The sequence below is a fragment of the Neltuma alba genome, unplaced genomic scaffold, assembly GCF_004799145.2.
Source record: "Neltuma alba isolate B1F8T4 unplaced genomic scaffold, ASM479914v2 tig00008040_pilon, whole genome shotgun sequence".
In the NCBI taxonomy this organism is placed as follows: Eukaryota; Viridiplantae; Streptophyta; class Magnoliopsida; order Fabales; family Fabaceae; genus Neltuma; species Neltuma alba.
In genome coordinates this window covers 17,603-36,023 of record NW_021634932.1, presented here as the reverse complement: position 1 = coordinate 36,023, position 18,421 = coordinate 17,603, and the positions used below count along the sequence as shown (strand labels likewise).

The 18,421-nt window shown below is 35.7% G+C and overlaps 1 protein-coding gene and 1 long non-coding RNA gene across 2 annotated transcripts; both read right to left on the bottom strand.

Annotated features, from left to right (window-relative positions):
- On the bottom strand, nt 1-1,121 carry LOC114753639 (uncharacterized). The gene is made up of 3 exons (XR_003741032.1): nt 848-1,121; nt 637-712; nt 1-31 (listed from the first exon to the last, which is right to left on the bottom strand). It is a non-coding gene; the product is annotated as an uncharacterized LOC114753639 (long non-coding RNA).
- A 1,650-nt stretch (nt 1,122-2,771) lies between these two features.
- On the bottom strand, nt 2,772-8,690 carry LOC114753638 (ABC transporter B family member 15-like). The gene is made up of 7 exons (XM_028942340.1): nt 8,338-8,690; nt 8,204-8,258; nt 7,919-8,097; nt 7,349-7,806; nt 6,720-7,260; nt 4,369-5,277; nt 2,772-4,235 (listed from the first exon to the last, which is right to left on the bottom strand). The coding sequence occupies exons 1-7, from the start codon at nt 8,581-8,583 to the stop codon at nt 2,847-2,849; spliced, it is 3,777 nt and encodes a 1,258-aa protein (XP_028798173.1). The 5' UTR covers nt 8,584-8,690; the 3' UTR covers nt 2,772-2,846.
- Between the last annotated feature and the right edge of the window lie 9,731 nt (nt 8,691-18,421).

The following is an 18,421-nucleotide window of genomic DNA, read 5'->3' as shown; positions in this document are numbered from 1 at the left end:
CCCTCCTCCAGGGATTTGGGATTGGCCATAGCTTCATAAGTGGAATATAATTACAATTCAGATACCCAGCATATCAACATTATAGCATCAAAAACTTTAAAGCTAATATAATAAATGTGCTACTTAATTGGTGGTCATATTGTCCAGAAATTATATTATCATGTTTTTCCTTTCACTAAGCTTCCGGTCAATAGAATAAAGGGTGTTTGTGTGTGTGTATTTGTATTTTCACTAAGCTTTTGGTCAATAGAATAAAGTTAATGTAATGCAATTGAGAGCATTAACGATGTTACTCAGTAAGATTTATGGATATGACAAAAACCAACTACATCTGCTCCCAAATGTTATTTTACCACCGGAGAACCCGTTCCATAGTCAATTTAAGTCAAATAAAAGATAAGCCCACAGCAATTCAACAAAAAATTCCTCAATAGGTAAAAAGATAAATAATCTTCGGGCATTAGCAAGACACCTCAGGTGAAAACTCAAAATCCCCAACAATGCAAGAAACGCTTCAATTCATCATCGAGGCGGTGTTAAGGCCTTGACAAGATACACTCGCTAAAGATGAGCAATTAACTCTACAGAGAAATGAAATTGGCATGCGAAGGAAAGAAAAGTAAGAGAAAGACATACGAATCCCCGCGTGAAGAACCCATGGGTCGCTTTAATTGAGAAGAAGCATAAGTATCGTCCCTAGTTCTCTTCATATCTGCCCCCGAAACAAAAACAAAAAAGACAAGCAATCTTTTAGAAAAAGAAAAAACAGTAGGGAATGAAATAAAGAGGAGCACATATCAACAACGCCGCAAGAAAGAGAAAAGGGGCAAAAACATGCATAAGGTACCTTGCAGTTGGTAGATTTTCTCAGGAAAATATGCTGCGGAAAGAGCAAGCGAATCACTGGGAAAAAAGAAAAAAAACAGTGAAGAGCCTGATCGCCTTTGGGTTTACCTGGTAATAATTCTTCCCTTGCTTTGTATGTCAGAGAGAAGAATTGGGACAGACAGCCAGGAAAGATTCATTAGAGGTGCAAGGGAAATTTATGTTGAGAGAAAGCTGTGGTACGAGGAGCTGAAACTCATTTTGGAGACAAGTAAATTTTCGAAAACTGATGAGCAATCCCTCGTGTTGAAGTTGTTCCAATTTTAGAATTACGACGAGTACTTGTCTTCCACTCCCATGCGGGAAGCCGAGCGCCCTAAATGCGTGGGTTTATTTAAAACACGATCCATCACTGAGCCCGTTGGTTTTTTGGGTTTTGTCCTGCGAGGTTGGGTTATACGCACCCTTTATTTTCCAGGCCCGTGGTTTTTCTGGCGGTATCTTCCGCGATTTTCATACCGATTCCAAAAGATGTGCCCTTTTTCTTCGGCGCCGCACGAAAGATGAAACCTTTATCGTTGAGGTGTTTTGTTGAGTACTGGATTTACAACGATTATTATATTTTTATATTTATTTTAAAGAATAAGGTAATTAAATAGTCCCAAGTATGTACGGGGGAATGCCCAACATTGAAAGCTTTTGTGCTTTTATATATCCTAAAAATTTTATTTCATAGTATTTCTGCTCTAAACTGTTATCCGCCATTAAATTTAATTATTAAAAATATTGGTCAAACTGTATAATTTAATTGTTAAATTTAACGATGGATAACGACCAGAATATTTTTGTAAGGAAAATAAACTTATAGGATATATAAGAGCCAAAAAAATTTTTATTTTTACGCATGTATACGATGGAGAGAAATATTTATGACTCAAGTGGAGTGAATTTATAAGTATAAAATTGAAATATATGCAAGATGCCTAATTGAACTGATATTGAATTAGGATTATCCTAATTAAAAAAATTTAAATAGTGATGTGTTGATATTGGTTTTGGTGACATCAAATTATGATAAAAACTCACATTTAAATTTAAAACCTTTAAAAGAAGGGGGAAAGAGCAGGCTTGGACGAGGGTTGGTCCACACCATTTGATTCCCAGCCCAGCCCAATTCGACAAACGGTAATCAGTTTTCGTTCCTGGGCTAACTTGAACCAAGCAAACTAATATTCTAACTGGGAGCATTTAAAGCTGGACTTGGGACATTGAAAAGCAGCCAATGCCGCCAACATGCAGTAAAGACGAAGAAATTTCCGTGAATGGATTTTTTTTTTCTTATGTTTTTTTTAATTACTCGTATAGTTTTGTTTGTCTTTTCTTATTCATTAAAAAATTTGAACCCCGGAAACTGCACTGGGCAACTTGCATTGTGTTATTTAGAAAAGAAACAACTGAAAAATTGCAATCCCAAATGGAAACCATGCCGTGGGCAATGATGTAGGTCAGGAGTATATGGGAACAAGTAATTCTTAACTCTAAAGTCAAAACAGATACGCATTGTGCATCTTCTAGTTTTGAGGCAACATATCATTGCAAAATCACCTCTTTTGTTAACCTCAAATATGCATGCATGCAAAATCTATATTTCAACATGGTTATGTGTGCGTGATTTCATGCTTATCTGTCCATCTTACTTCAACAATTCATTACAGCAGGAAGTGAATATCACAAATCTTTTGTTACGGCAAAACAACACTCAGTTGCGCTGTAAGTGCGTGTCAAAGGCACACATAAAAGTAGGAGAGACGAAAGAATACCATCTCTCTGGGAATGTATAATCTAAAGGAATCATGCATTATCCGAAACACTCATGGTAAAAAGAAACAGTTGTGCCACGCATCCCTGTATTCACACACTTAAGCAAAGGATGCAGGTATTAGGAAATAGGCATTAGCACATGAGATGCGAACAAGAAAAGAGACAATCGTGTCGAAAGCCTCTCTGCAATCACATATTTGTCAACTGGGTTGGTTAATGGAATTGGAGTGCCTCCTTTGAAGAGTAAGCAGAGCATAATAAGCCCCACCTGGTCCCTTGGCAAGCAAAGACGAGTGTGTGCCTTTCTCCACCACCTTTCCCTTTTCCAAGACAGCTATCACATCACACTTCTGAACGGTGCTCAATCTATGTGCCACCACCACACTGGTTCTCCCAACCATAACACGCTCTAGTGCTTCTTGCACTGCCCTCTCCGATTGGTTATCCAGTGCACTTGTTGCCTCGTCTAGTAGCAACACCCCAGGGTTCTTCATTATTGCTCTTGCTATTGCTATTCTTTGCTTTTGGCCCCCTGATAATTGTACTCCTCTCTCCCCACACCATGTCTCATATCCATCTCTCAAGCTTGATATGAAATCATGTGCATTTGCTACCTTAGCTGCCTCTATGATCTCTGCTTCGTCAACCTTATCCTTAGCTCCATATGCGATGTTCTCTTTCATGCTGCCTGCAAATAATGTCGGCTCTTGGCTCACCAATGCTATTTGTTCTCTAAGGCTCCTCAGGTGGTATGACTTTATGTTTCTCCCATCTATGCTCACTACCCCCTTTGATGGATCGTAGAATCTCTCAATTAATCCTATGATGGTTGACTTTCCAGACCCACTCTGGCCCACTAATGCCGTTGATTTCCCTGCTTCCATTCTCATTGAAAACCCTTGAAAGATCATGTCGTTCGGCCTAGCTGGGTATGCAAAATGAATATCGCGAAGTTCTATGAGGCCAGTGAGTTTATCGGGCTTATACCCGTTTTGATAATCCGGATCAATTTTTGTGGAGCGATCGAGAATTGCAAAAAGGGAGCCCAAAGAATCTGCACCTCTGGCAAGGTCAGATGTCATGCTTCCTGCATCTGCAATGACACGGCTTGTGCCCATTAGTACCATGAACGTTTGAAATAGTGCTTCAGCTTTGATAAGACCAATGGACATCAGCTTTCCCCCATACCAAAAGTCTAAGGCCCAAGTACAAGCTGTGACGCTTTGAGAGAAAGCAAGGCCAATACCAGCAAACCAAGATTGTCTAAGATTCTCCTGCCTTGGGCCTTCTTGGGATTTTTCAAGCATTTTGAGGATCCGGTCATGGGAAGAGAAGGCTGCAACAATACGAAGGTTCGAAACAGCTTCTGCAGCTAGCTTGCTACATTCATCCTGCGCCTTAGTGGCCTTCTTGGTCATGCTCTTGAGTAAGACCTTCCTAGTGTAGTAGCTGACCACAATAAGGGGTTGAACGGCTATGATAACAATGGCAAACCTCCATGAAATCACCAGGCTCATTGTGCAAGCAATTATAACCGTGGAGAAAGTCTGTATCAGCAGGGATATTCTGTCTCCTATTAGAGACCTCACCTGTCAAATATCACTATCAATGTTAAAAAATGTGTTCACTTTGATAGGGAAATTAATTAAAAAAAATAAGATCAATGCTAAATGAGCTTATCCAGTGTTAGGGAAATTATGAAAAAGATGAAGGAAAACATACCGCACTAGCATCTTTTGCCAGTCTAGACCAAACCGCACCACTTGTATTTTCAGGTTGATCGAACCAACCAACTTCAAATGTGAGTATCTTTGAAAATGTTATCTCTCTTATCCTTTTGGTTAAGTATTCTCCCATGTAAGCAAAATTATAATGCTGGATTATGCTGGTAATCATTGAGAACGCTAATAAACCCAGATAACAAAACGCATAAACCTTCATCTTCTTTTTGATCTCGTCATGGTCTGTCAAAAAAAATGTAGAAACCATGGACCCCATTGAGAATGAGAATAATGGGTAAATTGCACCAAACAGAAACGCACTAAAACACCCTAAAGTAGCTTGCTTCCATTCTGGGAGATTTAGGGCAAGCAACCTTCGAAAAGAGGGAATAGGGGGTCTCTTCTCTTCTGCAGCAGCATCGGTTTCTTCATCGGCATTGGAAACTCGACCTTGTACTAATGAATTCGTAGAGTTAGATTGAGTCATAAGAGATAGTCTTCGACTGCTAGTATTGTTTATGTCCCTATCTGATACAGCAGAAGAGGTAGAGGTGGCAGCATCTTCTTGAGTCATTCTAGACTTCTCTGTTTGGTGGAGGCGAACTAGAGAGGTGTAAAGCCCATTTTCATTTTTCATGAGCTCATCATGTGATCCCATTTCCATAAGGCTCCCATTTTGGAGAACGACAATCACGTCAGCATTCCGAATGGCGGACAGGCGATGAGCAATGATGATGGTAGTGCGTCCAATTACATTGCCCAGAGCTTCTTGGACAACTCGTTCAGACTCAGTGTCTAGAGCACTTGTTGCTTCATCGAGGAGGAGGATTTGTGGTTTTCTGATAATTGCTCGCGCAATAGCAATCCTCTGTTTTTGTCCTCCTGACATTTGAATCCCTTGTTCCCCCACCTGTTCATGTAATGTTGTTATTACACTCTTGTAATTAATGTATAGTCCATGTACCAGTCAAAGTTACGCTACCAAATTGACTAACCCATTCGCATCTACTCTAAGTATATTATTCTACATTGTTTAATGATTTTAAATACTGTCGATGGGATGGGGTAGAACTTTCAAGCTTCTACACCTCTTGTCTTTAGTTTATAAGTGGGAGAGTTTACTTTATCCTTTTGGGAATTTTATTTGGATATGTGGACGGGACCAAATTCTCACCCCCGGAAGAAGACAGCATGTGACTAATTTTGGAATCTCCACTAGGAGCATGGGCTATGGGTCCCGGAAACGGAAACAACAAATTAGGCCCGTTTTGTGGCATGAGAAAACAGTGAAACCCCCCAATTCAAGAAACTTTTTTACTCAGAAGTCAGACCAAGGCGAGAAAGTTATACTATTTGTTGACTTGAAAATAACGACTGAATATGACTTCCATCTCTTGCTCTTTTTAAAAACGTGGTCCTCTTTTTAAGGGTTGTGCAATTAAATATTTATGATATATGCATATATACAGATATTTTATTTTGAATAACGTAGAAGATATAATAGAAAATATTTTTACTGTAATTCCCCAATCCTAAACGATGAGCTTGACAACTAATTTTTTTTAGATTAAAAAATTAATTAAATTAGTTATTTGTTAAAAAAGTTTGTTAAATTTTTTGGAATACCAGTTTTAATAATTTGCATCGGGAATTACGTCTTCATAGAAAAATCATAGCATGTGGAATTATTCAGAAAATTTTAAAAAAATTATAAATTTATAAAATAAATTAAACTAAAATCTTGATCGAAACAAAATTTCTTTTGTTGGCTGTGATGGGAAGGAATAAAATTTTAAAACACACTTTCCTAGTCCTCCTATGGCACTGTGAACGAACAAGGATCTGCCACGTGGTCAAGTCAAATGACGAGAGTGGTAAAACTGTGATAACGGGGATTTTTTTTTTGGTTACAGACGAAAGACACCAGGACATCAAACAGTAGCTCCACGGGGAAACAGGGATTTTGTTTCTTCAAGGGAATGGCCAATTTGGAATGACGTATTATCAGTGCCCAAAGAGAGGAACCCCTTAATTCTTAAAGCCACTCACGCTACGACATCTGGGCAATGTGTCGTCTCTGGGCCATTTACGGGAATTCAGAGTAGCAAATAATTATATGACGCACCTGGAATCTTGGAGGGTGATGGACTTATCCACGTCTTAAGGCAAAATTTGGAACAGGAATCCGAACCAGTCAGAATGAGCAAAGAAAAATCTAAACATGCACGTGTAAGGGCTGGAGTGGAGAATGCACTATTGATAATGGTGAGTGTGTTGTTGAAGAATTGCTAGACGGTGGCTAGTTATTGTGTAATCAACTATAGAAATGGATATATGATAAGCAGCACTAACCTGGGTATCGTATCCCAGAGGCAACTGAGAAATGAAATCATGAGCATTGGAAGCTTTGGCAGCCTCCACAATGTCATTTTCAGTAGCGTCCTCTTTCCCAAATAGTATGTTCTCTTTAATGCTTGTCGCGAACAGTGTCGGCTCTTGGCTCACCAGTCCCATCTGCGATCTCATCCACTTTAGGTTCAACCTCTTAATTCCCACCCCGTCCACCCGTATTTCTCCTCCCATTGGGTCGTAAAATCTCTGCAAAAGTGATATCACCGTCGACTTCCCTGACCCACTCCCGCCCACCAGTGCTGCCGTCTTCCCCGCCGGAATCTTCACACTGAAATCCTTCAGGATAATGCTGTCCGGCCTCGACGGGTATGCAAACTCTACGCGATCGAACTCCACTTCCCCGTGAATTCTGTCCAGAATCTCACCTCCCGTGTTCTCTGAATCAATCTTGGGGATTCTCTTTATCACCTCCATTATTCGTTCCCCTGCCGAACTTGCTTCCGAGAGGTACTTCACGTTGGATAAACCAGCTCCCAGCGATCTGTTTCCCAAAGAAATTACAACCAACATCAGGAATATGACTACCCTGACTGATAAATGAGAAAAAAGGTTAGGTTTTTATTGATTACAATCCTCCGAGAGCCATGGCTGCTCCAACGGTGAAAACGGTGCCACCTTGAGCGCCATGGTACATGACGAGTCTGCTACCATAATAGCAAATGAAGGACCATATGACGAACACAATACTGTTGCTTCCTATGGCTAAGCCTTTAGCCAAGCCTTGTTTTAGACCTAGCTTGACTGAACCCTGTAATGCAGAGGAGAAAGCAGCTGTGGTTTTGGTTTCCCCAACAAAGGAATAGACGGTTCTGATGGAACATATTGCTTGCTCTGCTATTGCACCGGCCTGGTTGTACTCGTCCCTAATCTTGCTAGCCAGCCCCGTTAACGTCCTTCCGTAAATTAAACCAGGGATTACTAGAAGAACTACGAAAGGTAAGGCTACGATAGCCAATCTCCAGAACATTGAAAAGGCCACAACGTAGCTCGCAACGAACATAGAGAGATTTGTCAGCAAATTTGGAACCTATATTTTGGTAAGACACTGTCAACGTCATAGAATCATAGAATTTTACAATATCATAAGAAAAACAAAGTCAAAGAAACAAATTAAATTTCTGATTATCTTTCTACATGACCTTTTCGCTAAGAAAATCTTGAATTACGATGCTATCGTTAGAGACGCTGGTGGTAACCTCGGACGTGGTTGTGACTCGTAAATCAAAGTATGCAACTTCTTGTCTCAGCATTGCTTTCAAGTACCTGGATCTCATTCTCGCTGCTTGTCTCTCTCCTGTCCTCGTCCAACAATATCCCTCTGAACGTTGAATTCCCAAGAGCCAAGAGAACAAAATCAGGATTCTTCTGTTTATGAAAGACAGTATAAAAAGCGAAAATCACAGCAATAGGTGGAATTAACTTACCGAGGAAGCACGCTAAGAATGACCCACAAGCCAAATATAATAAAGCCACCGCATTCTGCATCATCAACAAAGCCAAATTATGATCTGTATGTGGGCATTAGTGAGTGTACTGAGAGAGAAGGAAAGAGAAGAACCTCATTAGAGTTATGAACAAAGGCAGTTACATCCATCCGAGACGAGGCCCCTCCAATATTGTTGATCAAGCGGCTACTGATAAACAACACAATAGGACCGGTGAAGCCGTCACCGAAAGACCCCAACACACCAAGCGCCATCAAAAACCAGTCTTGGGAATCGGCGTGCATGAAAATGGATCGAACAGACCCACTACTTCTCTTCTTCTTCATGACCTCCGTCTTACTATCTGAACCCCAACTCATCCCTCCTCCTTTTCTTGGAAAACAGACAACAGTAAGAATATTATTGGCACCCCACTTCTCTGTACTAGAAAGTGTTTCTCTCTTCCTTTTCTTGCTTTCCAAAACCAAAATTTGCGGCTTTGAGTAAGTTGGCTGCCCAGCACCGCTAACGTTGTGTATTTATAGGATTCAGAACATGGACAGGGGCTCGTGGTGGGGCAAAATCCACTTAGCTAGCAACCAGAACTGATGGCCTCCCATGGTTCCACGACGAAAGATAAAAAACAGGGTACACTATCATTTATGCTCATATCTTTTCTCATGTTGTTCCCAGTTAGAATAATTGTATGTTTTATATGTAAGAAAAAAAGGAGAGGAAAATAAAAAAAGGGAGGATCGAGATACCTGATGACAACAGGAGGGTTGTTATGTCGAAGCCGGGGCATTGTTCACTGGGGAGAAGTAGATCATTACGAACACAAGCATGATAGGAAAGAGACTTAGGCTGCCATTTTACTAATATTATTTTACTGATAATGACCACTGTCTCTTAGGCTTCTAAAATGACTAAAAGATATATACACATATAAACAAAAAATAATTAATGACATGGAATTTTCTGTAATACCACCTCTAGTGCTAATTGTAAGACCTAGTTAACTAATTTGGAGAGATTAAATAATTTAGTTAAGTTAGTTATTTGTAATGAATAAGTATTGTTCTTCCTAAAATATCATTCCTTATGAAGTTTGTTATCTAGAATTACCGTTGTTAGAATGATTACTTTGAAAATATATATATAAATATGATAGATAAAATAGATTTGGGTTTTATATTTATGACTAAAATAAAAATCAAACAAGTTCTTATATTAAAAACCAGAAACAGTAGAAGTGAATACTTAATGAGGGCAATATAGCATTGAATACTTAGCATGCCCCCTTGATAAATGTACTATCCGGCCTGGCCCGGTATAATGTCTTGTAGGTGCGTTTAGATAAAAATTATAATGTCTTGTAAATCATAATCTCAGAAGTACATTCTACGATGCATAAAGTAAGTACATAAAAAAAAAATTATCTGCATATTTTTTGAATCCTAAAGCTTACTTGCTTACGAGTTGGCCCAGAAAAGCAAATAAAAGAACTTACTTACGCGTTTGTGTCCCCCTACAGGTAACTTCTCCAAATTGATTTTTCATCGCTTCTGACGCGAAAAGAAAGAAAAATGGGAAGAGTGCTGAATAATTTACTGTCTTAGGGAATAGATTATTGCAACCCTAAGAGTCAAAGTTGTAATTTTAGCAGCTTAATTTTTCAAAAAAAATTGATAAAAAGTTCCTATTTAAAAATTTTATTAGTGGGAAGAATCTAAATTGGGGAACCAAGTGAGTATGAAATCGTACAAAGTATTTATACCTTTTATATATAAAAACATATTAAGTTTTTCTTAAAAATAGAATTTTCAAATAAATACATATTTTTTTATTTTATTTTTGTTCAGTTCATCGCTTGTGTAAAGTAAATATCGATTCTCATCATAGTTAAGTGAGGAGCGTGCCAAACTCAAAATTGTGCAAATTCATGATCGATATAACGGACTAAGGGGGTGATATTTTTCGACCAACAATTATGGTCTGATATGAACTTTAATGATGAGGCAATGCGCATTGACTTTCATCATCAGCCCGCATCATGAAATGCTCTTTTTTAGTGTTTAAGCACTTCCACTCGTTTTAGAGATAATTTTATTTTAAACACTGATTCCAATGACAATTTAAATATTGATTTGTTATATTGTGAAAACTAATTTATTTTATTAGATCTAATTAACATAAAATACATTTTTTATAGTACATTACGACAGGAGCAAATATTAAAAAAAATAGTAGAAATTTTCTTTTAAAATTTTAATATTTGGAAAAACCTGATATGCCTTGTATATAAAAAGCAGTAACACCCTGTAGAATTTTATACATAAAACTATTAGTACTCCTCCGATCCTTAATGTAAAATCTATTTAACTAATTTAATTTGATTAAGAAAGTTAGATAAGTTAGTTAATTATAAGAAATATGACACTTTTTTCCTAAAATACCATAATCATATTTTTTAATACCCCATCTTTCTCTTCTACTTGATTATAGTTGAGGGAGTATCCATAGGAGTAATTTAGAGAAAATTGATAAATATAGAAAATAGATTTTATATTTAAAACTAAAATTAACTCAACAATTGAGTCGTATATTAAAAACCGGAAGAACACTAATTTAGGCCGTTATAGTTTATGAAATTTTTAAAGAGGGATTTTTTTACTATTTTTCCCTGTATCTTATCTCCTAACTAATTAATACTCCTCCGATCCTTAATATAAGACCCATTTAACTAATTTGATTAGATTAAGGAAGTTAAGTAAATTAGTTAATTATAAGAAAAGTGACACATTTTTCCTAAAACACCATAATCATCTTTCTTAATACTCCCTCTTTTACTTGATTATGGTTGAGGGAGTATTCATAGGGGTAATTTAGAGAAAATTGATAAATATGAGAAAGGGGTCTTATATTTAGAACCAAAATCAACTCAAGAATTGAGTCTTATATTAAGGACCCAAGGAGTATCTATTTATAGTATATCTCTTTTAGAGCTAGGGTCGTATATGTAGGCCGGCTAGAGAACAAATAAAGTTTTATGATATGTTGGTGAAGTTCGTACATCTAAATTTCTCACACTTTATTCTGAAAAAAAAGTTATTAACTGTGAGCTTTACCCGAAGATTCTTCAATTATTATACATACTGCTTTTTCTTAATATAAAAATTAGTTTAATTTTTATTTTAATACTAAATATAAGACTCTAATTTATACTGCTTCTTATATTTATTCATGTTTTCTCAATGTGATCATTGTAGTAGTTGCACACCATAAAAGTTTCATCAAATGGAAGTTTTAGCTAATACATATAATTAACAAGGGTATTTTAGAAAGGGAAAAATCTCAATTAAATCCATCTGAAATAATGAAATTCTAATTAAGGCTTATACTTTTAACAAATTCCTAATTAGGCTAAGAGGCTTAATAAGAAATTTTCAAATGTTGCTAAAAGACCAGAATGCCTCTTTGTAATGAAAAAAGAAAATTGAATATAAGTGTAAGCCTAATTTTACTTTTAATTATTCTAGTAGATTTACTAATGAGGACATGGTCTTTCTTAGATTTTATGTCAAAGTTGTGTTTTGTACTTGTGAACGTTATGTCAACTCTAGAATTTATGGTCTTTTAGTTATTTTTTATATAATAAAATTTTGATATTGAATAAATCTTGGAGACCGAAAAATTGAAGATGAATTGATGAGTCTCAATGTAATTTGTGATACAGTAAAATTAATTTTGATAGATATTCAAGAATTTTGTGGATTTTTATTTGATTTTTTCTCACATAAAAAAAATCTTTGATCCTGTTAATCTTTGACATTTGAAATCGTAAAATTTTTATTAGTTCCCATATTTTTGTAATTCTATGGATATCTAGAAATTATGCTTTTTTTATCTTGGCTTTTCAATTATTTTTTATTGGCCATAATCGTGATTTTTCTTTTTTCTTTATATGATAATGTTTTTAGCCAGATTTTCATATGATAATATTTAAAGAAAAAACTTGTTGGTTAAATTCAATTGAAAGAATTAAGACTAAAATTAGGCTTTTTAATTATGAAGGACATTTTGGTCTTCTAGCAACATTTAGAAATCTCCAAGAGGCCTAATTAAGAATTTGTTAAAAATGTAAGCTTAAATTAGGATTTTGCTATTTCAAATGGATTTAATTAGAATTTTTCCTTTTAGAAAAGACAATACATATTTGTTATAAATAACTAACCTAGCTAATTTTCTTAATCTATTTAAATTAGTCAATCAGCTCTTATATTAAATACCTCAAGTAGTATAATCTATGCTCCCTTAAATTTGCACTAATTTTAGTTTTAGTTCATCAATTTCAAACCATAAGTTTTGGTTCATTAAAAAGCAAAATAATTTAAATTTTTATTATATTATAGGAACATTTTAAATAAGAAAAATTGAGAGATTAAAACCTACTATTTAAAATTTAAAAGACTAGAATCAAAATAAAAACAAATTGACCTAAAAATACATGACAATGATTCTACAAATAATGCGCAGGAATTATTGACTATAACAGGAAAAGAAAATTACTTTATGATTTAGATGCCACTTTGGACATCACATGTGTCCCCGCTTAGAAAGAGTGGCACTCGTAACACAAGAGCCGTGAAGAGCAACAGAAATATAAAAAGACAAATGAGTTGCCAAGCTGCTAATTGAGGGTTTGATTCATCAAAATCGTGACGAGGCAACCACACTTATCGTCCCTGACAAAACACAATGGACACTTCATCCGGAAAAAGAAAAGAAAAAAGAAGTGTGTTCCTCTTAGGATTTGAAATTACTAAACCAGTTTATCTTAGTTTCCTGCCTGATTTATTTTCAGCGCCCCAACTTTCTAACTGGTTGGATCATGCGGATGCAATCATTGCTTTTTGATAAAGGAAAAGATTTGTGCGTGTGTATGTTACATATTATAATGTTGTTGTTTATTGGATGACCCTGCAATATATGACCCAGCATTATAAATAGTTCTTCCACTACTTTTCTGCTCCTGTTTTCGCAAAGCAAAACCCAAATATTGAGGTGCCCTCGAAAACAGACTAATATATGGAAATAATCCGATGATCCCCCGGGCCCCCAGGGCTATTTGTTACTGACATTCCTTAATTTTTTTTCATATATGTGTGTCTAATTTATGAATACAAATATACTCATGGTATGTAATTAAATTCTAAATATAAGATTTCATCTTATTTTCTATTCCTGTTAAACTTTCTTATAGTATTCATATTTATCAAGACATTTTATCTTTGCGTATTAAATTTTAATCATTAAATAGAAAGGTTATTTAAGGAAAAAATCATAAAATTTTTTAAATATTAATTACAAATAACTAACTCACATAGTTTATACAATTTTTATATTTAAAATAAAAAAATATTATAATAAAAATATTGGTTGTACGCTTCTATGGTTGAAATTCCATTACCATCCTCCCATCATGTAGAATTGAAAATATTACCTCTGGTCATTAATATAAAATCAGTTAATTAATTTGGAGATATTACAAAAATTATTAGATTAATTAATTAATTATAGTATATATTACATGATATCTTTAAAACACTTACATGTATCACTAGCTTATATATTAATTTATAAACAAGACAAATTAATTTGAAAAAATAAATATAAATAATTTAAAATAATTTAGTAATTTTTTAAATTTTTTTTAAATGAGTCAATTGAATATTATATTAAGACATAAGAAGTAATACTAAATAAGATTCAAGAATCAGCTACAGCTTATGCATGCCGACGAGATCATGGCCTGCTTATGCCAACTAGCTATATAGATATTTTTTCTCACGGGCCAACTAGCTATACAAGCCAGTACACATACACCCCCACTAATATAGATAATAATGCTGCGTGGGATTTTGTTCCAAAAAAGTTCAACAGGGCATCCTTTGATTCAGGAGAGTACTGCTAATAAATCTGGCCAAAAATATATTATTAAAAAAATTGAAGAGAATTATGTTTTCCTAGTTATGATTTTTCAAAAAAAAAATATTTAGGAGAATATATGACAAGAAGGGAAGATACATATTTATATTTATACAAAAAACATGGCAAAAAATTTATAGAGAAATAAAACAAAATATCATGAATTAATTAAGAGAAATTCTGAAATAAGTTTGTCATTGAAAAATTAATTAGACAATAGTTCATAGGATAATAGATTGTACAAAAAAAGATAAGTTAAAGTTAATTTACATAAAGAGAAAATGCATTATACAGTAGAAGATAAATTCCATATAAAGTAAGTTCAGTTGCATAAAAGCAAACAAGAAAAGATGAATTTGGGTGAGAAAAGATGGATTAAACATAAAGATTAAAAAAAAAAGGTTAAGTCGCACAGAATTATTTTAAAGATTATTTGTCAGCTAATTTTGCCACTAAATATGATCAGAATGTCCGAGTCAGAAACTATGGCCAGAATCCCTCCCGGGATCGCGCATCACTCCTCACTTCTCCATACGGACACCCAAGCACTAATGCTTCGCCTCCTCGATTAATGCCTTGGCTCACAATCTACCACAAATAATTGCTAATTCGCTATGCTTAAAATCGTGAATGACAGTAGTTTCGTGAGATTGATCCTTCAACACATCAAATGGAGAGCCAGGCCACACTCATACTTCCGAAATAATGTTCAGGATGATCAAAGAAGCATAGATCTGTCATACTTATTGCAGCGAGCAGCATAAATTGTGTAAGAATACTACGCATGTGTAAAGAAAAACCTCATCAGATAATTAACATCATCACTTAATTATGACTTGAAAGTAACTCCTGTTTCTTCTGTGCTTTCTTAATTTTTACACCCCGACCACCAGACCAACTCTATCGTGCGCGTTACATCGGCTGCTTAATAAATCATCATCTAGTGGATCTTTAATTGGTTAGCTAATCGAAGAACATTGTATCCTTAACGGACAAATTGAAGTTCGCCAGCGAATTGTTGCCAGGCCCCTACCTACGGGTCTAGTCCACCATTTTCATGCGCTGTAAGGTGGTTGGAGCTGTCACTCACAGGCCTTTCTAGTGAAGCATTATTATTAATAGAACAATGACAATAATATTTGATTTTACCACTGAGTGTGGTAGCCACTGTGGAATTCGCTGGTGCTTTGGGTTCCAGTACTGTGTCCATTTGTGTATCATTCATATCATACAGTCTGGTAATTTCGATTCGCTGGGAATTCCCACTTATAGTAGAAATAAAAACTAACGCTACCTCGATTACTCGATACACTAAGTTTATTACTATCGATCTGATTATAAGTGGGATATTAAAAACACATCGGCATATCTTTACAAGCAAATCTGTGAAATTCTTGGTGTATCCAGGATGACCCTGAACCAAAAGCAAGGAATGTTCCTGTGTAGTGAAGCATTAATATTAATCAATAATGGAGTGGACTGTTAGTAAGCGTAGGGTATGGGCATGTATATCCTCCGTTCTCAGTTGTTTTTGGCAGCTGCTGGATCCCAACTGGGGGAATGGGGCTCCGTGTTTATGTGCTAGCTAGTTATTCGCTAGCTTGCGTTGAATTTAAAAAGCAAATACTTGTCTGTTTATTTAATGGGGGAAAGAGGAAAAGAAAAAAGAAAAATTAATGTGCCCCAGTATGAGAAGTCCTGTGTTTGTCTTGATTCAATCGTGGTGGGTATAGTGGCTACTGTTAGACATGGTTCTCATTATTTCTGAATTCCAGGTCTAGTTTTGTCGCTTTTACCAGTTATGTCAAACAATTAGCTTCTATCTCTCCAACATTATGCACTTTAATCACTTGATCCTTTGAACCCCAAAAATATTGAACCTGTTCGAACCAGATGCACTGGACACCAACAAAAAACACACAAGTCGCAACCCCTATGTAGCTATATGGACCATACCTATGCTTATGCTCTGCTTTGTTGTTGGCCTTTATCTTCTGCCCTTTCTGTTTCCTCCATGTCGTCCTAGGCTTTTTCTCCTTCTTTTATTATTACTACTCCTATTTTTAATATAAGAATTAGTTTGATATTTAATTTAGTGCTAAATATAAAATTCTAATTCACTATCTCTTATATTTATTCATTTTTTTAAAGTAATCTTTGTAGTAATTGTACATGTTAAGTATTTCATCAAATTGTAATTATACTCAATACACATGACTAACAAGGGTATTTTAAGGAAAACAACACCTATTTATTACAAATAACTAATTTTTTTAATTTACTCAAATCAATCAACTAATTCTTATATTAAGTAGTAGTAGTATTATTAACGTTATTGCAAGGGCGACCGTTTTGCTCGCATGACAAGTGCAAAAGTTCCCGCCTATATATGCCAATTAATCCCGTTTCCAATCATAGTTGCCAACGTATCTTAGTGTTAAGACTTCCTATCTGCCTCATGAGTAATTTATATTGTGTTGAATGACTAATTCTGCAACTAAATAATTAATTAATGTTGAACCTAATTAATTTAGGAAGTTTTATAAGCAATTCATGTTCACGCTACTGCTCGCTAATTAGTTACGTTTCATCCTTTCCGATTGTATGCGATTATGTGAGCTCGAAGCGAAGGGGTAGCATGTATGTTTATATGGTAGTAGTTTTTTAAAATAAGGAGGAAGAAGGAAAGGTAGTGGAAGGAGAGAGGGGACGGGGGTTACGCTGTAAAGAGAAAATGATTGATGAAGAGGAAGAAACATTGACCAACATTCCGGGGCACTTATTGGGATACTTGCAAGGGCCTTGCTCATTGTTGATGAAGGGCATCAATATTCTTTCTGACTCTAACAATCGGCCCCCCCCCCCCAAAAAAAAAAAAGTTTTGGAATGTACATGTTGAGACCCATCTTGTCCACATTTGAGCCGTAAAAGATAAGTTTCATTCATAGTGCTCAACATGCGTATCAAACCTTGATTTCTTTGATCCCCAAGTCCAGGCCAAATAAATCTGCTACCCAAGTCTTTTCTTTTTTTTCCCCCTTCTTTTTCCTTTTTTCACAAAGCGTACTGATAAGTAAACAGCTGCTTCGAGTCAGATCAGTGAGTGGTAAGTGGTTAAAATTTCAATTCCTGTATCCTTTACGTGTAGATCAAATCTCTTTTGCCAGCACAGTACATATACCTCATTGAAGGGAGCAAGTGCCACAAAATGATAGTTTTAACTGGTCACAGTATGATGGTTCAGGCAATCCGGATACACGTAAGTGGATCATTATTATCACAGGTGATCATGGCCTTAAAACGAATCTGGATTTAGTGAATTTTCTTGTTGCTTCTGCTTCTGAAACAGAACATGCTAGCTAGCTAGGGTTCTGTTTATGAAACTACGAAGAGACGGGGAGAGTTATTACGTTTTAGTAAGTCACTCATAAGACTGAACAAAAGCCTGTGTGTTTTCTCCCCATAATTGAAAGAAAGAAAATGAGATCGCAGCTAGCTTAGTTAAACTTCACTGGAACTTTAGTGGCTTTCTTTTGTCTTCCTTTTCATCCTGTCTCTTTGCTTTCCCCCCTCCTTATCTTCGCTTTTTTATGTCACTGATCTGTTTAAGATCAGGCATGGTGTTTGTCAATCATCACTTTTTGTGCTGAAATGACTGGGAAACTGAACTTTGCCTTTGTCTGTCTCTCACTTTACGTACGCCTCACAGCGTCCTATTCTCAGCTCTCTGTTTACCAACGCCCTCCTCGTTATTGCTATTTATACATGTGTGTGTGTGTGTGATGTCATGTATGCGCAAAGCATTCCTAATAAAATCAAAGTCGATGGAGTTCCTACTTAGTTGTCGTGACATGCTGAGAATCTTTTGCTCTCCCCACCGTGCATTTGCATTCCAAGTGAGGACACTAGCAAATGAGTTGATGCATGTGGTGTTGTATTACTATTTTTTTAACCTTTTGTTTTCTATTTCTACTACTATTATTATTCCCCATTTCATTGTATTTTTTAATTTTTTCTACCAGCAATTGTATTTTTTAATTTTAACTTTAACTTTTTTTTTTTTTGGTATTCATACAAAACAAGGTGTTTACAGTTATAATTATATAAAATCAAATCAAGGGTGAAACAGTAACACCAAAACAAGATCCGTAGAAATTTTAGGGTGAAAAGTGGAATTTTGCCCAAAAGTTGCGGCCAATATGCAATTAAATACTACTACCTCTGGTCCTA